The sequence below is a fragment of the Peromyscus californicus genome, unplaced genomic scaffold (assembly GCF_007827085.1).
Source record: "Peromyscus californicus insignis strain IS unplaced genomic scaffold, ASM782708v3 Scaffold_13__1_contigs__length_99412109, whole genome shotgun sequence".
NCBI lineage: Eukaryota > Metazoa > Chordata > Mammalia > Rodentia > Cricetidae > Peromyscus > Peromyscus californicus.
This window is the reverse complement of record NW_026294424.1, coordinates 59,587,883-59,613,716: the sequence shown is the minus strand read 5'-3', so window position 1 is coordinate 59,613,716 and position 25,834 is coordinate 59,587,883. Positions and strand designations below refer to the sequence as shown.

Here is a 25,834-nt window from a genome sequence, read left to right as displayed (position 1 = left end):
CTCCTATCCTCTGTAAGAGAGGCCAATGCTGTCAACCATGGGCCTCAGAAATGTGTTTCTAGTTTCTTTTTGAGAGATAATAGATGAATAAGATTGAATCTGTTTCATAGTAGAGAGATGTTCACAAGTGTTCTTTAAAACAATAATTTTCTAAATAAATTTTTAAAATTTAAATATATGCCATGGTCACCATCTTTCTTTAGATCCTTTAATGTGTTGTAATACATTAGGACTTAGGGAAGCATAGTAATCATCATTTCAGAAACATGATCTGGGTGTGAGACACCTTTTCTACACTCGCTTGGGAAACAGAGGCCGGCAGATCTCTGAAGCCAGCTTGATGTATAAGTTCCAGGCCAGCCAGTGCTTTCCCTACCCTTTCCTTTTTGTGGCTTAGGAATTTGAACCTAGGCCCTCAATGTTAGATGACTGGTCTACTATACCACTGAATCACATCCCCAGGACTTTTCTTCAAAGACACATTGATTCAACAGTGAACAAGTTAGCATTTGGGTTGGGGAAGGAGCATGTATTTAGGATAGTATGTGTAGTGAGTTCATGTTGGTTAACATATCAACTCAAAAGCCTTGACATCTGTTTTACTTCAGGAAAGCTTTATATAGGTTGAACCTTTGGCTGCCTGTCTAATGTATTATAGTGTTTGATGTGTTGAGTTCATTTGACTGGCACCTTCTGTGTAAAACCTTGAATGGAATTCACTTAACTTTTTTCATATTTTGGTAGAGTTGAAGTACTTAACTGTTCAAATGATTCTGTCTCATCAGTTCACCAATTCATTTGTAGCTTTACATGATTTGTTTTTCAGAACTTAAATAAACAGTCCTTCGACCTTGCAAAAGTTCTGTTGAAAAGGACAGTCCAGACTATTGAAGCGTGCATTGCCAATGTATGTATTTCTGTGTACATTTGTTTCAGAACTCTATGATTCTTGGGGTATTATGTAGATTGATTAGAATCATTCATATACAGATATATTTCTCATGTAAACAGTTTTATTCAAATAAAATTTAAAAACTTACATGTAAATGTGACCACAATTAAAGAAATGTAGCAAAACTATAGCATGTCTTTAAACTGGCACAAGTGATAGAAATGACTTTAAAATCTGACTACATTTTCACCCCTTCTTCTGCATTTGTGTTCAGTTGTCATATCCCTCCCAAATATGTGAAACTTTCAATTTGTTTCTGTATCTTTTCTCTTCCTTTTGAAAAAGGGTCTCATTATGTAGCCCTGGCTGCCTTGGAACTTTCTATAGAGACAGATCAGGTTGGCCTCAGAGATCTGTGTCTTTATCTGTATTCATTTTTCTCTTTGTGTCTTCTGGGTCATTCTTCTAAAACTGTTTCTTCTTCAGTAGATGTTTATAAATATGTGTTTTCAAAGATAATGTATGTTGTGGGGAGCTGGGGGTCAGAGGATAAACTGTAGGATCAGTTCTGTTCTTCCATCATGTCTTGGAAAATCAAACTAAGCTCATCAGGTTTGAGAGCAGCTCTTAGCCTTATAAATAGTATTTTTAAAAATTTATTGATAACTGGATGGTGGTGACGCATGCCTTTAATGCCAGCACTTGGGTGGCAGAAGCAGGCGGGTTTCTGTGAGTTCGAGGCCAGTCTGGTCTACAAAGCAAGTTCCAAGACAGCCAGGGCTATACAGAGAAACCCTGTCTCAAATATATATGTGTGTGTATATATATATGTATATATACATATATACATATATATAATTCTATATATACTTATATATATATATAATTTTGCTACCTTAAAATAGTAATTCTTTTACAAATTTACTCATGCACATCTGTTGTCTTTTATGTCTAGCTATATTTTAGCTTTTTATTAATAATACGAATAGATATAAGTTGACGCATACTCACTTCCCTTATTGCCTTATATTTAAAGGTTTTATCAGTGTTTTCCTTTACAGGTCATCTTTGAGAACGCAACACTATCTATTGTGGAATTGCCTCCTTATAAACAAAAGAGAGATTATTAATTTAATTTGTATAAAATTGCTATGTCTGTTATTAAATTGAGACTTGATATGTTACCTTTAATGTCCTCTTCTCAGTTCTCAGAAATAACCATGAGTAGGTTCAGATACACTTTCATAAATATCATCCCATGCTTATTTGTGTGTATACATATATTCTTTTATTTTCTATGTATAGGTGTTTTGACTACATGTATGTCTGTGTACCATGTATGTACCTGGTACCAATAGGGATCAAATGAGGGCATCAGATCCCCTGGGACTAGAGTCACAGATGGTTGAGAGCTGCCCTGTGAGTTCTGGGAATGGAACCTGAATCCTCTGTAAGAGGAGCCAGTGCTCTTGACTGCTGAAATGGGGCTTTAAGACTTTTTATTCTTTTCAAAGATCCCATATTAAACATGAAAATTTTTCTGACTCATAATTTATCTTGCTTTCTAAAGAAATACATATAACTTTGTGATGTCAGAAGCAAATGCTGATTTGCATAGAACTGTGTTTTTAACATTTTGAAATCTAGTTCCTGTCTGGAGAGATGGCTCAGTGGTAAAGAGTGCTTGCTGCTCTTCAGAGGACCCAAAATTCCCTTCCCAACACCCATGTCTAGCAGCACAAAACAACTGCCTGTAACTCTAAATCCAGTGGATTCATGCCGTCTTCAGGCCTCCCTGGCCATATGCTCACAATATATGCACACACAAATGAAATCTATAAAATAACAAACATTTATATATATATATATGAGGTGTGTGTGTGTGTATGTGTGTGTGTAGGTCACTTGTGATATCTTTTGTACTCTAGATATTAAATATTCTTTTTCTCCTCCACTATTCTTTTAGTGTATCCAAGCCTCCTTTTGGAGCAGGTCAGAAAACGGCATCACATCACCTGAAAGTAGAGTTACAGGCAGTTATGAGCCACACTTACAGAGTTTTGGGAAGTAAATTTGAGTCCTGCAAGAGCAGTGCATTCTTTTAATTGCTGAACAGTTTTTAAATTATCATCTAACTTGTGTCTTCAACCTTTATTTTTATCCTAGTCAAAATGTATTTGACTTCCACTAGATATATAAAACAAAAGAACACACAAACCTAAAGCCTATCTTAAAATATTTATTACTGAGCTCATAGGAAAAATAGAATAAATTAGAAATCAGATTGAGACTTTAAATTTTTTTTCACTACTGAGTGATTGCTTTGTAAGTGTCCCTATAATGAATTATACATGATGTCTAAATTGTTTTATTTTAATGAAAATGAAGTTTTTCAGAAATGTCATCCTTATTTGAAACACAGCCAATAATCAGTGTTTTAATTCATGATTTGGTAATGTTTGGAAGTTTTTTCTTGTTTAAATGATTGTCGTTACATGTTAGTAATTCAGTGGCTAATCTGTCGTTCCTTTCCGTTATACGTGTAACACTGAGTCACAGTTTTCTTTGCATGTCTATCTATGGAAAATTGCCTAAGTTTTTGTTTTTTTGTTTTTTCAAGTAAAATAACACATTTTTTATTGTAATGTCTCCTATAGTTTTTCAATCAAGTCCTGGTGCTGGGAAGATCGTCGGTCAGTGATCTGTCTGAACATGTATTTGATCTGATTCAGGAACTTTTCGCTATAGATCCTCATTTATTGTTGTCTGTCATGCCACAGCTGGAATTCAAACTGAAGGTACTGTTAGGTTTATAGGAAAAAGTGTGTTTTGAAGATTTTTTTCACTAATTAGAAAGGAAAGAGATAGGAGTTTGGTTTCTCTTGGTTAGCTTCATGACATCACAACATGCGTAGTTGTTATCTACTGCTGAGCGTAGTGACACGGAGATAGGAAAGCAGGGCTGCTTTTGAAGTTTATACTAGCCAGCGTTTTGATATGAAATAATACTCATATTTAAGTAGATACTGAATTAATTTTACTTATTGTATAAGTAATGAGTTTAATCATTGTTATGCCAAATCAGTATATTAGGATGCACATACAGTCATACACTAAATAAATAAATAATATTAGAAAAATAATTGATAAACTATTAATGTAGAAATTTTTAATCTTTGTTCCACTCATTAATTAAAATGGATATTGTCAGTTCAACTTATATCCATGAGATAATATTTCACTGTGATTTAGATCAATCTGTGTATCAGCAATAAGAAACCATTTTACACCAGAAGGCTATTCCAAATTCACTTGAGGAACATATGAAATTTTACAGTAAGGGCTTTAGGTCAACTTAGCATTTTGGTGTTAGTAGTTTATAGTTGTAAAATTTCACATTAATTGAAATAACTATGGATGTTTAAATGTAGTCACTCACAGGTAATACAAAATTTCCTTCTACTCCACTGTTTGACATTAATTTTTTCTTAAAAGGTTAAATTGGATTAACTAGTAAATTTTGGATGTACTAAACACTGTTATTGCTCAACATTGTTTTATTTTGCTTGACGTCTTAGACAATGTAAAGATTTAATACAATGATTATATTTGTACAAAGTCTTTATAGTCAATGTATAATTTGCAAATAAGTTGTAAAGTAGGCATAAATTAGCAATAGGGAAGATGTAAGAAGGTCAAGAGCCACGTAATCTAACATAGAATCAGACAGAATTTCTCAAAGTAGACAAAAGCTTGTACTATTTCATGTAGTTCATCATAATGGTTGAAATATTAAATTGCTTCTATTTGGGAAGTAAAGTGCAGCAGCCTCCCTTCACTGTGTCTTCTCTCTGTAGAGCAACGACGGTGAAGAGCGCTTAGCTGTGGTTCGGCTTCTAGCTAAACTGTTCGGCTCTAAAGATTCAGATTTAGCAACACAGAATCGGCCTCTTTGGCAGTGTTTTCTCGGGCGGTAAGAATGCATAACTTTTAAATTTTGTATGGTCTCGGAGTCCACTTGATTAGGATTACATATACCAAAACATTAATTGATATTTGTTGGCTCTGTTGATGTCTGTGTTATAATTTTCCTTTTAGAATAAATTGTGGAGCAAAGTATTTATGAAGGAAGCTTATTTGTTCATTGTAAAACTTTATGCATGAATGTGTCTTGTGGAGTGTGTGAATGTGTTCTGAGTTTTTTATTTTGTAGCAAAATTTCAAGTTTAATAATTTTAGGTGTGCAAAATCTGTTGTCTGAGTTGGATAATATGTTTATGGTAGTTTTTGTTTCAGCATGGTAAGCACATACTGTTTGCAAAAATGTTTCTATAGAATTATGTATCTTCTGTTTCTTTCTTTTCTTTGAGACAGAGTCTCTGTTATGTAGCTCTGGCTGTCTTAAGCTCACTCTGTAGATCAGGCTGTCCTTGTCCACCCTTCTCTGCCTCCTGAGTGCTGAGATTAAAAGGTGTGGGCTACTATGCTCAGTTTTCTGTGTTTTCCATAAAACACATTAGCTATCAGTATAATTAACACAGTTTCTACTCAGTAATCATTGCCATTAATAAACACTTTTGTGTTATTTATTTGAAAATAATTAATACTGCCTTATTAATATTTAGCATTCTTTTTCTACTTAGCTTTAATGATATTCATGTTCCTGTGAGATTAGAAAGTGTGAAATTTGCCAGTCACTGTTTGATGAACCACCCGGATTTAGCAAAGGATCTCACAGGTAAGCTCCCTAGTTTATTACACATACTGCTCACAAAACATTTCAGATGTGGCCAGTACCTAACTCTAGTTTCCAAAAAGGATTTGATTCTAGGATGGCTTCATGTCTACTTTGTGGACTAGGAAATTATTTCCTGTTAATAAGATAAAATTTTGTAAAATAAAATAAACATTCATGTATTGGTCATTTGTAATTTTTTTAGAAATCATATGTTGAGATAATGTAAGCCTTATGGCATTAGAGTTAGATACAAACCACACCTACATTATTAAATATAATAACATACCTAATGTGTGCAGAAAAAAGAGGCTATTTTCTAGTTTAGATTGTAACTTTTCGTTATTCAATTTAAAGTATTTAAACCTACCTATTTGGCAGTAGCACATAAAAAGCTTTCATGAACATGCTGTTATTTATTAAAAACAGAAGAAATACCTTTTTGTTTTGATTTTATTTGTGTTATAATTGATTTAGAAATTTTAAAGGTCATTCTATGTTTTTTATTATTTGATTTTATATATATCATTTGTCTTATGAACATTTGTATTCTTTTTTAAGTCTTTTAATTTATAAATGAAATTTCATGCTGTAAAATTGATACTGTGTTGTCATTTGACCTTCTACCAAAAAAATTATTTAAGATGTGCTCTGAAGTAATAAGTATAGGTTTGTGAGTAGTAAAGGCTACTTAGTGATGTCTTATAGGTAATTTTACTTCATCCTTTATTTTTTAAGCATTAATACAGACAAAGCTTTTGTCTTTTTATCATTTTGAATCATAAACACTTTTATAACTAACATATAGCTTAACTCTTCCTTTTTAATCATAGAATATTTGAAAGTTAGGTCACATGATCCAGAAGAAGCCATTCGTCATGATGTCATTGTTACTATAATAACAGCTGCCAAAAGAGACCTTACCTTAGTAAATGATCAGTTACTTGGCTTTGTCAGGGAAAGGACACTGGATAAACGGGTAAGATCTGGGAGTGTTACTCTTTCCTGATTTTCTGTGTTCAAACTGTTTGACATGTGTGTCTGGTATTATAATACCAATTGCAGCTTTTCTTTGGATATCAGAATAACACTAAATGTACAACTGTGGGTTTTTATGTTTCGTGTACACACACTTCTTTTGGAGACAGGTTGTCACTGTGTAGGTCCTGGAACTTACTTTGTAGAACATGCTGGCTGCAGACTTGCAGAGATCTGCCTGCCTCCATATGCATAGTCTTTGCTTATCTTTATGAATAAGTATGTTGGATTCTGAATCTTTTTTCATATTATGGGAATGGATTTTTCTTTCTTTTAATAATTTATTTTTATTTTATGTGCATTGATGTTTTGCCTGCATTTATGTCTATGTGAGGGTATTGGGTTCCTGGTACTGGAGTTACAGACAGTTGTGAGCCGCCTTGTAGGCTCTGGGAATTGTACCTGGGTCCTCTGGAAGAGCAGCCAGTGATTTTTTTTTTTAAACTGGTGAGCCATCTCTCCAGCTCCAAGGGAATGGATGTTTCTTATAGTATTCTTTTTTCTTTTTTCTTTTTTTTTTTGGTTTTTCGAGACAGGGTTTCTCTGTGTAGCTTTGCGCCTTTCCTGGAACTCACTTGGTAGCCCAGGCTGGCCTCAAACTCACAGAGATCTGCCTGGCTCTGCCTCCCGAGTGCTGGGATTAAAGGCATGCGCCACCACCGCCCGGCCTTATAGTATTCTTATGTAAAGAAAAAATAGATAAATGAAATAATTTGATTTTCTGCCCATTTTACTTTGCAAAAGGCAAGTCATTGGTTATGTACATTTACTTGTTACTTATATTTTGCATGACTTAGCTAGATCTGTCATTCATGTAGTTAAAATATTTCCTAAGAAAGTACGGTTTGCACAGTGCCTGCTGTGCTAAGCAGAAATGGTTCTGTGGTTAGTTATTTTGCTGTTTCTGCCATTGGATGCAGTTAGAAATGTGGGCTGCCAAGGAAGGGTTATGCTGTGAACAGTTACAGTAGTTACTGAAGAAGAGTTGAGTCAGCCTTAAGACAGAGCCAGACTTAGCCAGGTGTGGTGTCGCAGGCCTTTAATTGAGGGGAAGAGGCAGGGGGATCGATGAGTTTAAGGCCAGCCTGATCTACAAAGTGAGTTCCAAGACAGCCTGAACTACACAGAGAAACCCTGTCTCAAAAAACTCAAAGAAAAAATCTTGTATAATATTAGCAGCCTTAATATTATCCATCCCAGGGGCTCAGGAGAGAACTACGAATGGAGAGGACTGTTTTCAGGAAATAGAATCTCAGCACACCAAGCTCTTAGTCCAGTCATTTATTCTTCCAAATCTTCTCCATCCTCCTGTGCCCTGGGAGTCCCGATATATATACACTTACAAGCAGTAATCCCTTGGCAGTGCAAAGCCAGGCTTCCAGGGTCAAACGGAGGGGTGATAAGAATCACATAGAGGGGCAGTAATTGTTAATTATCATTTGGGTTATCACAACCCAAAAGGGAAGTGACAAATGGGGAAATAAATTAACTAAAGGCTAAATTCAGGTAATATCTAAGAAGAGGGATCTTATGTACTCAACTATAATCTTAAATGTGATTGGTAGAAAATGTTAATAATCTATAAGCTGCTAGGTCAATGGGAGAAAATAAAACTGTCTTCTTTTTTCCTATGGTTCCTATCTGTCCAAGCAATCTGCCGTTTTTTTTTCTGCAGGGTGGGGGAAAGTGTGCTTGGTCGCTAGGCAACTTGTGTACAGCTAGATGCCTCTGGTGATAGTTAAAGGGAGATCTGGAACTAGAATTAAGATTGGCACATCCGCCAGGTCTTCTCAAATGGGTAGTCTGGACGCTTAAGTCTGTTCTTAGAGAGTACAGAGGTATCTCTGATAAGGTACTATCCTCCATCTGTGGATGGACCTGGCCAGATGCTGCCAGTGACGATAATTACAGGGAGTCTTGAACTGGGTTTCTGGTGAGCATAGCTGTTAACGCAGAAGGTTTTCTAAATATTCCAAGAAGTGGTTAGGTAAGGAGTTAGAGGTCTATAAAGTTAGTAAGGCTGTAAGAAAGGAGAGTCCGAGCTAAATTTTGTAAAGCTGTTACTTAAGGTCCATCTGACCTGGATGGTGTCTCATTGTGGAATTTACCTTAAGTCAGGAGACTAGCATGTGGTGGTCTGGGCTGTTATTTCTGTTAGTCCTTGAAAGTGGCTAAGGGAGAGATCTGATTCCAGTGCTGAAAGGGGAGAAATGGATCAGCTGGGGAGAAGGAAGCCTTTCCTGAGGCTGTTCTCCAAATACCTTGAATGTATATGTCCAAGAGTGATCAGTCCACACTGTTAGCAATTCTTAGGGAAAAAGTCAATTGGGAAAACTTGAAGGCACACATGATTTTCATAACAGAAGACAGATGATATATAACAAGTCAAATAACACCAAAAGCTCCCTGGAATTTGACTTCCTCTGAAGGAATTCCTTGATCCCTTCAGGTAGTGACTTTGCCATAACCAGCTCAGTTCTTAAAATATATTTCTGCAGCCTGTAGCAAAAAAAAAAAAAGGAGCCTTTTTTTTTTTTTTTTTTTTTTTAAAAACGTCGTCTTTCTTGGAGCTCTGGCTGTCCTGGAAAACTTGACCAGGCTGGCTTCAGACCTACAGACATCAGTCTGCCTCTGCCTCCTAAATATTGACATTAAAAGTGTTCACTACCATGCATGGCCTCTTTTTTTTTTTTTTTAAAGACAGGGTCTTGAGGCTAGAGAAATGGCTCAGTGGTTAAGAGTATTGGTTCCTCTTCCAGAGTTTCTGAGTTCAATTCCCTGCACCCACATGGCAGCTCCCAACTGTCTATAACTGTAATCCTATGGGATCTGATGTCCTCTTCTGGTATGCATACATACATGCAAACAAAACACTCATATATGTAAATAAATAATAAATAAGGACAGGGTCTGCTATAGCCCAGCCCAGCTATCACCACTAAAGACATCTAGAATTTCTGGTTCTCTTGTCTCTATACATTTGGTGTTGGGATTCCAGGTGTGCAACGATGGGAATCAAATCTTGGTTCTGATCGTGCTAGGCAGGCACTCTTCTAACTGAACTACATTCCTAGGCCACATACTTTTTTTTTTTTTTAAGAATTTTTTTTATTATTATTGGTGTGTGTGTGTGCATATGACATCTGAGGAGTTCATGTAGCTCCCAGGATTGAAATCAGGTCACCAGGCTTGGCAGCAAGTGCCCCTACTTGGTGAACCACCTCATTAGCCCCATTATTTGCTGTAATCTACAAAGTGAGGAAGTTCACTAAAGATAAGCAAAAAGGTTCCCAACTTCGTTTTTCCAGAATTCTTGATACTGGACTTTGTTCTTAATCACAGTTAAGCTCAAGGGTATATGATTACGAACTAAAGCATTGTAGCCTCTTGTGTATAGAATAAATTATTTAATTTATGCTTTTTATTTTTACCTTCTATTCACATCAATATTTAAAGAATTGAATTGAATGAAATCTGTACTTTGCTTGGTTTGAGGAAGAACTAAAAAAATTGGTAGGTCATGTAGCAGTACTGTCCTGGAAAATTTATGAAGTAGCTGATACCTTAGCAGGAAGAGTTGTCCAATGGTTAGTCAAACCATTGGGCAGAGCTTTTGATGAGAGGATCCACTGTGCTGCTGTGAATGCACACAGCAGCTACTGTGTAGCCTAATGCGGCCATTGCAGGTTTGTTGATTTGAAGATGGCTCATCTCAGAAGTGCTGTTTTTCTAGTGGCGAGTAAGAAAAGAAGCCATGATGGGGCTGGCTCAGCTTTATAAGAAATACTGTCTTCATGGGGAAGCAGGAAAGGAAGCTGCAGAGAAAGTCAGCTGGATAAAGGACAAACTTCTTCACATCTATTATCAGAATAGCATCGATGACAAGTGAGTCTTTTCATTTTTAAATACTTCTATTTAATTCATTTCTAAATATAGAAATAATTTTCTGTGTATTTGTACATAGGGTGTTTAAGTATGAGTCTTCCCAAGATTGTAAGTAGTAAAGTGTGTGGACTTGGGAGTGAGGCAGGACAGATACTGAAATGTGCGTTCTGTCTCTTGTTGTTTTTATTTATATGTAGTTCAGCATTATAAAATAAGGTGGAGCAGCAATGCCTCCTTAGGGGTTATCATGTGGATTTAGGTACTGAGTGTCTGAATAAAGCAATGTTTGGGAGCCTCTCTCCTTAGGTTTCTTTTTGCAGAACTGCTGCAACCAGTAGAGAAATTTTTCTCATTTCTTAAATGTTACTTATTATTCTATTTTTAAATTATGCAAATACTTAGTTTTTGTGAAATATTTTGCAGTGTTTTGTTGAATTAGAGTGATGACATATGTATCACTGGATATATGTATTGCTTTGGTTAATGAAGAGCTCTTCTGTTACTTTATTCTAGCTATATTGAATAATAAATTTAGACTGGAGATAAGAAAAGTCAAATGTGCATATTTTCAGGAAGTAATATGATGAGAAATCCTCTTGTTTTAACTACATGACAGCATGGGAAAGGAACTGAACTACAGTCATAGGAAGTTAATTATTTTCTTGAGAATTAGCAAAAAAAAGATTAAAAAAAAAGGAAAGAGAATTAGCTATCCTTTCTGTTAGTGCTACTTATAATCTGTAGTTTCAGCCTTCTGAAGATGAACTGGGACAGCCAAACACCTGTGTTTAAGAATGACATTTAAGAAAACAAGGCTGATGGTACCCACCTATAATTCCAACACTTTGAAGGCTCAGGCAGAGGTTTAAAGCAAGCTTGGCCTATGCATAGCAAGTTTGAGGTCAGTCTGGGATACGTGAAACTTGGTCTATTTTTTTTAAAAAAAGAAACTGTACCAATCTCCCCTTTCCCAAAACTGACAGAGAATAAGCAGGACCAGTGCTCACACCTGTAATCTCAATCCCAGCACTCGGAAGGGTAGGTAGGAGGATCTCCATGAGTTCAAGGCCAGCCAATGCTACAGTGTGAGACCCTTCCCTTTGGAGTAACATTCAAGCATTCTAGAACAAACGTTTTATGACAAATAATGAAAAAGGCCCCAAATACAAACTAGATGTAAAGTAACTTCCTGAGTCCCCCAAGGGAAAGAGTGACTGTGTACTGAAGATTTTCATTATTTATGTGCACATAGCTCTCACCAGTGTGTAGTAACTTTATACAAAATGGTTAAATTCAGTTATCCCCTGTTCAATCGCCTACTTGTTTTTTTGTGTGTGTTTGTTTTCCATAGACTCTTGGTAGAGAAAATCTTTGCTCAGTATCTTGTTCCCCATAACCTGGAAACCGAAGAGAGAATGAAATGCTTATATTATTTATACGCTAGCTTGGATCCAAATGCTGTAAAGTAAGTTATGTTTCAGTGTCTCATATATTTCCTAGGTGGGGTCTTTTTTTTTTTTTTAAGTATATATAGCATGTCTGTGTCAGTATGTGTGTGAGTGTTCATGCACTTTTGATAATGATGTCAGTAATACGGTTTCAAGTATTCAGTCAGTTGTGTCTAGATTGATGTGTATGGGTGTTTAAACTACCAGCCTTGGCTACATATTGAGTTTAATGCTAACTAAAATACTCCATCTTGACTGAAAAGAGACAAGCATACAAGTGGACTAGAGTGCCAGGCATGGCGGCTTTATCCCAGCACTCGGGAGGCAGAGGCAGGCGGATTTCTGTGAGTTCGAGGCCAGCCTGGGCTACAGAGCGAGATCCAGGACAGCCACAGTTCTGTATAGACCATGTCTCAAAAAACTAAAACAAAAGAAAACCTACAACTGACTTGGGTTATAATTCATTGGTAGAGATCTTGCCTGGCATGCTGGCATGCACAAGGCCTTGGTTAAATCATCAGACACAATGCATAAAACACTGCAACTTCAAATTTATGAGAAAGTTGTAGAATGGCAGAGTACATGGTAATACCATTTTTGACCCTTGTCATTTGTTCATTCTATCTAAACTCACATGTTTTTTTCTTAGTGATTGGAGAGACATTTATAGATATAGTGCTCTTTACCTCTAAATGTTTCAGAGTTGTTTATTATGAACAAAAATATTCTCTTACATAACTTTACATGACTAAAAGTTTAAATTTTGGGGCTGGAGAGGTCGCTCAGTGTTTAAGAACAGTTGTGGCTCTTCCAGAAGTCCTGAGTTCAGTTCTCAGCACCCACATCTGGTAGTCCACAACTGCCTGTATCATACGGCATATATTTACAGACGTATACACAGAAATAAAATCTGTGAAAAAAGTTTTAATTTAATATTATATAATAATCTACTGTATTTAAATTTCCTCAGTTTTCCATGTATTCCTCAGGGATGAGTTTTCCACTATCTGTGATTACATATTACATATTTAGTTTTTACATTTTTTAGAACAGTATTGCATAAATATTGTCCAGTTATTTTGTACAATTTGGCCTCAGTTTGGGTTCTTCCAGTGTTTTCTTGTCTGATTGAGATTATGCCTTTTCATTAGAAATTCCACAAGCTAATGCTATGACCTTGAGACATTTCAGCAGTTATTCATCGTTCTTTGAAAGCTTAATGGTAGAAGCTAAGGCTCCTTTAGGTGGCTAAATCCTGCTATTCATTGATACAGTTTATATTTCTTTATCCTCCCTTCCTTTCATCAGGATCTTTTGTAGCCCAGGCTAGGCTTTAACTTGCTGTGTAGCTTAGGATGACCTTTAATTTTTAACTGTAATGCTGTCATTACAGCAGACACTTTGAACACACAGTTTATATAGTGCTAGGGAGGGAACACAGAGCTTTGTGCATGCTAAGCAAGTACCCCACTGCCTGTCAGTCCTCCATTTATCTTTATTTGTAAATATCTAAGTCACACAATAATTCTTAGAAGTGCTCTTGACAGCTGGAATAAGGAGGGGATTTGTGTGAGGTAGGGAATCTCTTTCTTTCCCTGTCTGTCTTGACAGGGTCTCTTGTAGCCCAGGCTTACACAGACTAACAGTTATGTGCTTTGACACTAAGTGCTATGATTACAGGCATGCATACCTGGTGACGCTTGAATTCTTCTTCATTTTTGAGTCTCTGTGTGAGTGTGTGTGCATGTGTTGAAGTGCAGATGCGCAGCAGCATGGATGTAGGCCTTAGCAGACAGTGCCAGGGCTCAGTGTCTGCCTTCCACCTTGTTTGAGACATGATCTTTGGTTTACTTAGCATATGCCAGGCTAGCTAGCCCTCCAGCTTCCAAGGATTCTTCTGTTTCTGCTTCCTGTTTCATCATAGGATATAGAGGCATTTCTTAACAGTCTTATTAAATAAAAAACACAGAGCCAGAAATTGGGGTTAAAACCTGAGGGAGATCAGAGGAATAGGAAGAGCCACCAGCCAACCTCACCTCACCAATTCTGAAGCTTCCAAAAGCGAGTTACTTCCTGTCTACCCACGCCTATATGCCTTGCTGTTCTGCCATCTGATTTGCTCTCTGTCCAGCTACATACATCACTTCCCCTTCCTGTCCAGCTCTGTCACTTCCTGTCTGTCTGTACAGACCTCCATGGTTAACTAATGTTGGAATTTAAGGCGGGTGTGCCGCCGCACCTATCTCTGTTCCCAGTGTGGCCTTGAACTCACATGGATCCAGACAGATCCCTGCCTCCCAAGTGATTGGATTAAAGGCATGTGCTAACATCGCATGACTTTTGTGTTTACTTACAATGGCTAGCTTTTTCCTCTGATCTCCAGGCAAGTTTTATTTATTAGAGCACAAATAAAATATCACCACAATAGAATGTTGGGATTATTAACGTGGATTAATGCTTTCCATGCATACTGGGATATGAAGGCTGGTCTTCATTTATATATAGCAAATTTTTCCGCTGAGCATTTCCCTAGCCTGGCATTTAATTTTTTTAAAAATTATGATTACATGATTTCCTCCTTCCTTTTCCTCCCTCCACCCATTTATTTACCCCACTCTCCTTACCTCTTCTTGAATTCATGGCCTCTTTTTCTTTACTTCTTATTGTGGGGTGTTATACTCACATGCACACATGTGCCTAAATATATAAATACAGCCTGCTGAGTCTGCTTATCGTTAGTTATATGTATATGATTTTCGGATTGACCACTTGGTATTGGGCTCAATCCTAGAGAAGAGTGTTTCTCCCCTTTCAGCATTCCCTTAGTTGCTTATAGTTCTTGTCAAGGGTAGGCCCCTTGAGATTTCGCTCTTCCATGTTAGCATGTCTATTAGTGGTATCCTTTTTCAGGTCTTGTTTAGGCAGGCTATTGAGGTACTGTTGGTAAAGCTTCCCTGCTCGTTCTGAGAGGTACAATCTCCCCAGATTTCCTGGTCCTCTGGCTCCTAAAATATTTCCACTCCCTTGTCTGATGTTCCCTAAGTCCTAGTTACCATGGTTATGTTGTAGATGTGTGAATTAGGGCTGGTCACAATAATCACTTGGTCTTTGCATTTTGATTGATTGTTATTTTCTGTAATGGCCTCCATCAGTTTCAGAGAGAAGTGTCTTTGATGAGGGATGAGAGCTACATTTACCTGTGGAATAAATATTTAGAATACAGTTAGGAATTATACCAGTTTAGCAAAATGGTGATACTATTTTTATCTCTAAGATTTATGACCTCAAACCTGGCTAGGTTTCTAGAACCAGGCATGATTGTCTTTCCTGTTGAAGGATAATGATAGTTAGAGAACTGTTCTTTACTAAAAAGATATGAGTGCAACTATTACACCCTTGAGGATATTGTGCCTTGTTAGTTGTGGTTCATAGGTATCACAGCTGTGTAGGACTGTTGGTTTGTTTCCTTCCCTTGGAAGCTTGTATAGCACGTTCTGGTACTAAGAAAGCTAGTCCTTAGGGAGGAAGCTTTCAGCTAACTCTTTTAAGCAAAATCTTCATCCCTCATAGGTCTGTTTTTTCTGGCACTCAATAATCCTTTGTCATTTATCTGTGGTGTACTCCAGTTTCTATATGCCATCCACTTATGCACTGTACACCAGGCTTTAATACCTTTTATTAGACCAGTACTTTCTAGCTCCCTCTGCTTAGAATTAAAGCTTTTCTTTCAGTCAATTTTTGACTGCCTGGCAAGATCAAATTGATCCTTTGAACCCAGACATTCCCTCTCAGTGGTAAAATACCTGCCCAATATTAAACCTTCTTAAGTTCTAATAAACTGTTGCTTAACATTTTTATACTTGAATATAGAAATAGCATACTTAAGTCATGAAGTTGAACAGTTTGCAGCGTTGTTAAATGTGTCTTTTCATGTTTATAACTATGTACAGAGCTCTCAATGAAATGTGGAAGTGTCAGAACATGCTTCGGAGTCATGTGCGTGAACTATTGGATTTACACAAGCAGCCTACAGTAGGTTTATGATTTTTGTTTTAATTCGCAGATTAAAAGTCAGTATTTATTAATTTTTTTTGTAATACAGCGTATGTAATGAAAGTGTCTCAAGGTATTTTAATTTCCAAATGTCAGTTAAGCGGTTTTCAGAGCTAAATTGCCTTTTTAGTTTGTTTCTTTACTTATGTGTTTTTTTGCTTGTTTCTTTTTTTTCAGTTTTTTTTTTTTAGCTTAAGCTGGTCTAGAAATCACTATATTGCCCAGGTTAGCCTCAAATTCCCGACAGCCTGCCTTTCAACATTTGATAGCTGGGATTTTAGTCATATTTACTTTTCTTACTATGGTGACAATACCCAACAAGATCAAAAGTAACTTAACGAAGGGGGAATTGTTTTAGCTCACAGTTTGAGGGCACAGTCCACCTAACCAGGAATGTGTGGCAGGTAGCAAGAGTATAAACCAGGTCATGGTGTTGAGGCTGAATGTCAGTTCTGGGCTTAAGCAATCCTCCTACCTTAGGAGATGAGATGACAAGCATTGCTACCACACTGCTCTTCAGTCTTGGAATGTTTTCCTGCTAACGTCTCCTTTTCTTCTTTCTTCTCGTAAAATTTGTTGCTTTTCTACTGTTCTTTGCTAATAACACACACTCACACATTCTCTCTCGCACATGCACAAGCCCACAGGCATGGTGAAGAGGGAGATTAGCCATAAATTTATCATAGTCTTAACTATGGAACTTTATACAGTGTTTTAATTTCTCTTACAGAAAATTGTTAATACAAATGACTGGTTGTTCTTTTGTTTTTGTTCTAAATTTCAGTCAGAGGCTAACTGTTCTGCCATGTTTGGGAAACTGATGACCATAGCAAGTAAGTATGTTTATTTACCCAATGAGCATTTAATAAATATCAAACTGGGCTTTTTCATATTTTATTTAGGTGTATGAATGTTTTGCTTACATGTATATATGTGTATCATCTTGTGTGCCTGTTCAGTTCCTTGGAACTGGAGTTAATCACAGATGCTTTTGAGCCAACATGAGGTGGGAGGAATCAAAACTGGGTCCTTTCCAAGAGCAACAAGTTCTCTCCCCATCTCTCCAGCCCACCTCAAACAGATTATTAATTTAACCAATGGAACTAGGAATAAATGGTACAAGATAATCCTTAATTTTGTCTTTAAGAGCCATTTGTCTAGCTTTCTTTTAATTGTTCACCAGTATTTATTTTATAATATTCTGTTAGTTTTAATTATATGTAAGTATGTATATATGTCTGTGAGTACATTCTGTGTGGAGGCAGGAGATCTCAGATCCTCCTGGAGCTAGTGTTACAGGCAGTTTTGAACCACCTGATTGTGGGTACGGAGTCCTTAGCAGGAGCAGTAAAGACTCTTTTTTTTTTAAATGTTCATTAGTGTTTTGCCTGCATGTATATCTATGTGAGGGTGTCGGATCCCCTGCAACTGGAGTTACAGACAATTGTGAGCTGCCATGTGGGTGCTAGGAATTGCACCCAGGTCCTCTGGAAGAGCAAACAGTGCTTTTAACCGCTGAGCCATCTCTCCAGCTGCATCTCACCCCAGTGAACACTCTTAACTACTAAATAATTTTTTCAGCCCCTCACCAGTGTTTTAAAGATACTTTTAATGTAGTTATCTTTCTTTTCTAATATTTATTCTCTTCATTTTATAGAGAATTTGCCTGACCCTGGGAAAGCACAAGATTTTGTAAAGAAATTTAATCAGGTTCTTGGAGATGATGAGAAACTGCGGTCTCAGTTAGAATTACTAATCAGCCCAACCTGTTCATGCAAACAAGCTGACATTTGTGTGGTTAGTGAACTATGCTTTTATAATAATTTCTTCTAATAACTGGGAGAAATCTGTATTTCATTACATATATATTTGTGTGACTTTTAACTATAAGTAGATACTATATTACTTAGTAATATATCCAGATGTAACTAAATTCTCCTTTCCTAACACTCTCCAGCCATATTCCAAGAAAGAAAAAAAAAAATCAGATCTGAGCCAGAAAGACTGGTCCTAGGAAATGACTAAGATAAAATACTTTTTATTTAATGTGTGTTTCTTCATTTAAGAAATGGAAAGGAATTTTCAAGATGTTTTGTATGCATGCACTTCCTACTTTTGTCTCTGAACATGGACACAAAGCCTGACAATAATTGAGTTATAGTCATGTCGTCATCCAGGATTTCATTTGTAGAAGAAATGAATTCTATGTAGACTTCTGTCTTTCACTCCTTATTTTCTAGGAAACCAGTATCACAGAAACTCGGGGAAGAAAACGTTATTTGTTCGTGTCTTCAGTATTTTGCAGATGATACACATTATGCTAAGACTAGGCTTAAACATGAATAAAAGATTAGCATTTTGGATACTTATTTTTACCTTTTTTCTGAATAGGATTAGAGCTGATAATTATTTAAATATGTAAAGAGGGATTAAAGATTATAATAGATGTTCTTAAAAATTGGTCTAGGAGCATGAAACAGTTTTTATTTGCTGTGGGGAATAATCTAAAGAGATGCTTATGTAAGAGGGTGTGCTGCAAGGCCCACTTAGAGAAGAGAGCTCTTCTTTCCCAGGTTTATTCATGGGCCAAGTGTCCTGATATTTTCACCTATGCACTTACCTGAATAATTTATTGCTTTAAAGATTACATATATTCCTTTGGTAATTAGAATTTAGTAGTATTGTATATTGCAGAGGATCTGCTGATACAATTGGAGTGATACAGTGAAATTATTTAAATACCCATGAGAGCTTGTGATTTAAAGTTTTTCCTGTAAGGACAATGAAATGTTAAAAGAACATTTTTCATGCTTCATAGCAGGTTATAGCGACTGACCCTATATCTCATAAATGCATGATAGTGTCATTCTTTGGGAGAACAGTGCAGGAGCTCATGATCATGAGGTGACTTTGTTACTAAAGTACAAAGCACAGCAACCTGAGTTCAGATGCCCAGAACCCATGTGAAACATGATGCGTGCACCTCCTCTCAACACTACAGAGGAAAAGACAGATCCCCGAGGGCTCATTGTCCTACTCACTGTCCTAAACATGCACACACCACACACACAATACAAAACAAACAAAATACCACATACACAAAATGGACCTGGAATCAAGGGATACTTTTGATTTGGAAAAAAAAAAAATAGGGATATAACTTGAGTTTAATAACGGAGTAGTATGAATCCCTTGGTTATTACACCAAAAATATTTAATAGGTTTCAAAAATGGATATCTATGGGCCGACTTCATGGCTCAGCAGATAAAATTCTTACCCCTAAACCTGAGAACCTGAGTTCAATTCCTGAAACCCACATGGTAGCCAAGAAAACTTGAGTTCCACGGTTGTCCTTTGAACTCAACATATGTGTTCATTCATACACACACACCACATATGCATACACAAGGGCACACAAGCCCACACAGTAGATAAATGAATAAGTACATGTAAATCTTAAATACCAGATATCTGTAATTAAAATGTCCTGGAATGCTCTGAGCAGGCAATGCATGCTGTCAGTGCTTCCTGCTTTATGAATCAAGAAGATGGAGATCAAGACTGCATTTGTGAAAAATAGCTCGCTAGGTAGGCATGATGTGCTTGTCTGTAATCTCAGCCTTCAGGAGGTAAGGGCAAGAAAATCACCATGAGATCATGATCAGTCTGCAATCCAGAATGAGATCCTCTTTGTTTGTTTGTTCGTTTTCAGTAAGTGAGTACGACAGAGCCAGTCAGATAGCTTGGTGGATAAAGGTACTTCCTGTGAAGCTTGATGATCAGACAGTAGAATCCCTCAAATTAGCCTCTGACTTCCACAAGCCCTCCATGGCATATGCCCATACACACACACACACACACACACACACACACACACACACACACACACACACTAAGGAGGTAAATGTAATTTTAAGAGCCTGCTAATGGTTCCTGCTTTTCTCACCTTTCTATTAGCAAGCACTGTGTAACTTGTATATATTATTTAAATCACCCCTGTTCTTATATGTAAAATAGAAACACAAGATCCTGTAAGCTGCAGGGGTCAGCAAGGTGAGCATTGTACTATGTAACACTGTAGAGACCAGAGGGAGAGTTATTAGAGTTCCATATTAGCTGTGTCTTACACAACAAAAAATAAGCTTATGAACCTAGCACTTGGGAGGCCGAGGCAGGATTGAGAATCGGAGGCTAGTCTCTTAAAATCCTTTCTCAACAATTAAAAAGAGAAAACCTTAGAAATCTAAGTTTATTTTTCCCTTGATCAAGTTTACACTGACTTAATTTATTGCTAATTTTAGTAATTTGTATTATATATGATCTCTTCTTACCCAACTTGTAGATTAAGTGACAGAAATAGGTCACTGTTTTGATAGTGAACATGGCACCATAAGTGTTGGAATAGAATTATATACGGAAGAGCAGCACTCACCCCAGGTAGGGGTAGAAACAGGTCAGAGAATGACTTATTCTAGAATAAGTGACTCTTGAGTTGAGTCTTAAAGGATCTGTAAGAAATAAATCATTGTTTCAAGAATAGAGTTACATTTCTAGTTTGGGGAAATGAAAACTTCTTTGTAAAAATAGAAGATAACTAGGTCCAGTGCTGTTACTCAATGGCAAGCTCCCATCTCAATTCAGTTCTAAAACCTAGAATAAAAGGGAAGACCTGCTGCTAAGGTTTTCCTTGGTCCTCTACATGCAGGTTACAGAATGCATGCACCCACATAAAACACACACACTAGTAATAATAAATAAATGAAAATTTAAATTAAAAAATAGGAGATGACGTGTTACCTGTGACTTGTGGTTTGAAATCTGAGTTTGGATGGTTGATGTGTATTAACACAGTTAAATCACCTGGAAGGCCTAGAGAACATAAGATTCCTTTCTTTGTCATAGATAGTTGATATAATACTGCCATCTTTGAACTTAAATAGTGACAGTTACTTTTATTCATGAATTCAGAAGAGTGTAAAATAATTCTGTTTTCACAGTGTTAAAATTTTGGAAGACTACATGTTTCTATTTATCTCTTTTCTTGTGTTTTCCCAGAACTGAAAAATATTGCCGTTCACCCACTTTTGAATATAGCCACTCTTTCCCCGTTTTGTGTGGTTTGCTTTTTAGACCAGGTCTCCCTGGCCTAGGCTGCACTGGAGTTCCTGTGCTTGGTGCTTCTGGAGGGTCCATAGTAGCCCTCATTTATGTGTGTGCCATTGTATATCTGCTACATAATCCTCTCTTTTCAGAATTTTTATTAACTTTTTTTGTGGGGGCAAGAGGTCGAGTAAGTCAAAGCAGTCAGTTTTCTCCTACCATGTGCATCCTGGGGATCAAACTCAGGTTGTCAGGCTTGGCAGCAAGCCCCTTTATCCTCTGAGTCTCCTTGCTGCGCTTTCCTTTAAAAAAAAGAAAGAAAGAAAGAAAGAAATTAGGGCTGGATTGATAGCATTTATGAGCTCCTACTGCTCTTGCAGAGGATTAAAGTTCAGTTTCTAGAACTCACATAGAGCAGCCCACAACTTCCTGTAACTCTAGTTCTTGAGAGAAGTAGCTCTGATACTGTCCTCTGACCTCTGCGGGCACTCCACTCAGGTGCACAAACCCACACTCACATACATACATATACACGTGATGTTAATTAAGCATGTAGTATTAAAAGAAATTAACTGAAAGAAAACCCAATATCCTATTAATTTATGAAATAATAAAACCATTTATGCATAACTGTAAATGTGAATTTTTTTTCAATAGACCATTTATGTTATTATAGTAAATAGAAATCCTGTAGTGGAAGAATAAGCCAAAATCAAAAATCCTTCAAAACTAATTCATCTTTTCTTGTTTTTCACTGTCTAGATTTTATAGTGATTGCTTAGTATGTACGTTTTAGGGCATAAAACGGAAATTGTTTTCATTTCTTCATGCTTTGGAATTTTTCAATTGTCTACCCATAGTCATTCTTATTGTGAAAAACTATAAAGTGATTAAACTTACAGTAAAACTTTTTTTCTTTTATAGAGGGAAATAGCTCGGAAACTTGCAAATCCTAAGCAGCCAACCAACCCTTTTCTAGAAATGGTCAAGTTTCTGTTGGAAAGAATTGCTCCTGTGCACATTGATTCAGAAGCCATAAGGTAAGCCAGAAAACGTATGCAAAATAAATAGATGCTCATCCAGAGTGCGTGTTTGTGAGCTGGAGTGCTGGACCCACAGAGATCAGTCCCTTTAATGATAGAAGTGTACCCACCATTCAAGTACAAAGAAGGATGGCCATCTTAGCTTTATTTATTTATTGCCTTTTAAAACTTTTTATGAGTTCTTGGTTTAGATCTATTCTGTATGTGCTCATTTAAAAAATCCTAGAATTGGCCGGGCGGTGGTGGCGCATGCCTTTAATCCCAGCACTCGGGAGGCAGAGCCAGGCGGATCTCTGTGAGTTCGAGGCCAGCCTGGACTACCAAGTGAGTTCCAGGAAAGGTGCAAAGCTACACAGAGAAACCCTGTCTCGAAAAACCAAAAAAAAAAAAAAAAAAAAAAAAAAATCCTAGAATACACACACACAACAAAAAAAATTTTATTTCTATATGATTATTTAGTAACAGCCAAGCTTTCGTAAGAATTTCGGGGGTCACATTATATTCTGTTACGTCTTGTTTTATCACTGTGCAATTGATGTATGAGAACAGAATGGCATTTTGAAAATGAGGATGTATTTGTTTGTTTGTTTAAAAACCTCACATTTTATTTCTAATGATTTACTATTCTGAATTTCTATGAATGATTCTGTCTTGTAGTGATCATTGTTTCCATGTTGACATACTTAGTAGCACTCATTGGTTCTTAATCCAAATATATCCAGAGATAACTGGAGACTTAGTCATGGTACTCAAGAAGGCACTAGTTACTCCATCTCTGTGAGTCACTGCTGGGGTTGTATTAAAAGACATGTTATGCTCGTTCTCAGGGGTTATAACAATAGCACTGGCTGGCAGGGTATAAAATAGAATTTTACTTTGACATGGTTCTGGAAACAAAGTCTCAAGATCAAGGTGTCAGCAACTTTTACTTTTTTCTTACTGGGAGCCATCCCTGCAGTGGACAGGTCCCGGCAAAGGATGTAAGGAGTCAGCGGGGGAAGGAGGTGAGCCAGGCCATGGTGGTCAGGAGAATATTGCAGCCTGACTGACTAGCAGCCAGAGTGCGTCTTTATTTATACAGAAATTAGTAAGCAGGTATACATTTGTGATGTTCTAAAACATAGATAAAATCATTTTAGTTTTTGGACATGTATTTCACTTCCTTGTGTTCATCTTTTAGTCCTCATTAATAAACTATGACAGTACAGAGTAATCATTTCCAATTATTATCTCCCAAGTTTTGACATCAATAATAAACAGTTATTTTTACTCATTAATCCTATAACCCAATTTTAAGGATCTAGAGGTATATGACAGCCTGTTCTCAGGCCACTAACTTTTGTGGCTACAAGGACATTAGACCAAAACAAAATCTTCAGGCCAGCAGGGTGGTGGTGGCGGCACATGCCTTTAATCCCAGCACTCAGGAGACAGGGCAGGTGGATCTCTGTGAGTTTGAGGCCAGCCTGCTCTACAGAGGGAGTTCCAAGACAACCAAGGTTACACAGAGAAACCCTGTCTCAAATATATTTTAAAACCCTGGCCGGGCGGTGGTGGCACACGCCTTTAATCCCAGCACTTGGGAGGCAGAGCCAGGTGGATCTTTGTGAGTTCGAGTCCAGCCTGGTCTACAAAGTGAGGTCCAGGACAGGCTCCAAAGCTACACAGAGAAACCCTGTCTCGAAAAAACCAAATAACAAACAAACAAAACAAAACAAACAAACAAACAAACAAACAAAAAAACCCTGTCCGAGTACCCAAGAAAAATCCTCAGGCCAAAGCTGCTGCAGTTATTATTCAAATTCTGGCACAATACAGTGTTTATATCTATATAGAATTTTTCTATATGTCTAATCCTGGCATTCTGTTGTTCTTTGGCCATAAGACATCACAGTGACTTTACATGAGCTAAGAAAGGGAGGTCCTGACACCACATTCTTCTATCATCTTTCCATTTTATTCTTTGCTCATCAATATGTCTCTGTAGTGCTGAGGTAACTTCAGCTAATCTAACTGGTTTTTTCGAAACAGGGTTTCTCTGTGTAGTTTTGGTGCCTGTCCTGGATCTCACTCTGTAGACCAGGCTGGCTTCGAACTCACAGAGATCCGCCTGGCTCTGCCTCCCAAGTGCTGGGATTAAAGGCGTGTGCCACCACTGCCCGGCTGCAGCTAATCTAACTTTGTTGCTATGTATGCCATGTAATTGCCTCAGTATAAAGTGGGAAGAAACTTGTAATCTGGACTGTGGCCAACTCCTTTAGCTCACTAAATCTTGTTGACCTTTTTGAGTTTACTTTGTTTTGACTATTTTGTTCCTGCATAAGTACAAGGACAGATTTTTCAAGAATGTCTCACAGCCTCTAAAAGAGACCTCTGGCTTCTTTGTGTGTATCACAACCTCCAGGGTGTAAGGAAGACCTTCAAGTAGATAAGGGTGTCTCCCTAAAAGCAGGAGGGGTAGTATGTTCAGGACTTTCTTGGGGAAGCTTAGAAGCAGTACTCCTAGGAGAAGGCATAAATGCTTCATATGAAAATTTCCATCTATCCAGTATCCCCAAATTGTACAAATATTGTCTCCCAAGTATGCAACAGGTGGAGATGAAAACCAAAGGTGGTATGACGGCCATCATGTGGCTCGGCTCTGCTGGCTCTATGACTTTTGTGTTCCATCCCATCATTTAGATATGGCTGTGCCATTTTCTAAAGTTGTCCTCCTTTTCTTCAAGATAGCTACCAGCTTCTCTCTGTTTTCAAATGGCCTTTTCTCTGTGTACCCAGGAGAAATCAGTGTCCTACTCTCCTTATCTTTTAAAGATAGCAGTCAGCCTAGGTTAGCCTCATCGTATGACTTCATTTACATAACTAGTCTTTAATGCCACATCTCCAGTGTAGTCACACTCTGGGACTGGTGGCTAAAATCTGAGTTATAGAGCAGTTCAGCCCAGAACATAATTTTTACTATTATCAAATTAACAATTCCTGACCTATTTCTTCTTTATAAATTAAAAAAAGAAACAGCAGTTTAGATCACAAAACTTTTGTCCATAATTAGTTTTAAAAATGCAGATATGTTATTTGTCAGTAAGTATCCTTTGATCTGTACCATTTACTTCCCACCTACCCTGCCTTCTGTACAGCTCTGAGTGTGTGTGTGTGTGTGTGTGTGTGTGTGTGTGTGTGCGCGCGCGCGCGCAAGCTAAGCACAGGCCTGTGTGCTGGGGAATGAATTCAGGACCTTTCCAGTGCTGAGTGCCATGTCCTTATTAATCAGTTCACCCCAGCTCTGTAGCATCATGTTTTAATGGGTTAGATTAAAGATACAATGTAGTAGGAATAGGATCTCTTGACTGTGCATGTTGACTATGAAAGGGATGTGCAGTGGCATCAGGAAATTTCACAGGGGTTTGTTATGTCAGCAGATTACTATTGTTTGAGTCTCAGTGTTCAGAGTCTTCTGAAAACTCATTTCAGTAGCATCAGGAGTTGTTTGATCTCAGAAGAACATCTTAGTTAAGATTGTTAGCAGGGTAATTTTGTAAGAATGCCAGTGTTATTAATTTTTATGAGAAAAAGTGCCTCATAGCTGGGAATGGTGGCCTTTAATCTCAACACTTAAAAAGCAGAGGCAAATAGACCTCT

General features: G+C 37.3%; 1 protein-coding gene across 4 annotated transcripts in view; it reads left to right on the top strand.

The window, feature by feature from the left end:
* Nucleotides 1–25,834, top strand: part of Pds5a (PDS5 cohesin associated factor A) — a 112,863-nt gene that overhangs the window by 42,456 nt on the left and 44,573 nt on the right. For all 4 annotated transcript variants that reach the window (XR_008217476.1, XM_052735019.1, XM_052735020.1 and 1 more), the window contains exons 7-17: nt 827–907; nt 3,550–3,690; nt 4,750–4,865; nt 5,536–5,630; nt 6,461–6,606; nt 10,399–10,550; nt 11,902–12,015; nt 15,949–16,030; nt 16,836–16,884; nt 17,709–17,848; nt 22,077–22,192. Coding sequence is in view for 3 of the 4 variants with exons in the window: in XM_052735019.1 (XP_052590979.1) it covers nt 827–907; nt 3,550–3,690; nt 4,750–4,865; nt 5,536–5,630; nt 6,461–6,606; nt 10,399–10,550; nt 11,902–12,015; nt 15,949–16,030; nt 16,836–16,884; nt 17,709–17,848; nt 22,077–22,192 (1,232 nt within the window). In the remaining variant the exon portion in view is untranslated. The remainder of the gene's footprint in view (nt 1–826; nt 908–3,549; nt 3,691–4,749; nt 4,866–5,535; nt 5,631–6,460; nt 6,607–10,398; nt 10,551–11,901; nt 12,016–15,948; nt 16,031–16,835; nt 16,885–17,708; nt 17,849–22,076; nt 22,193–25,834) is intronic.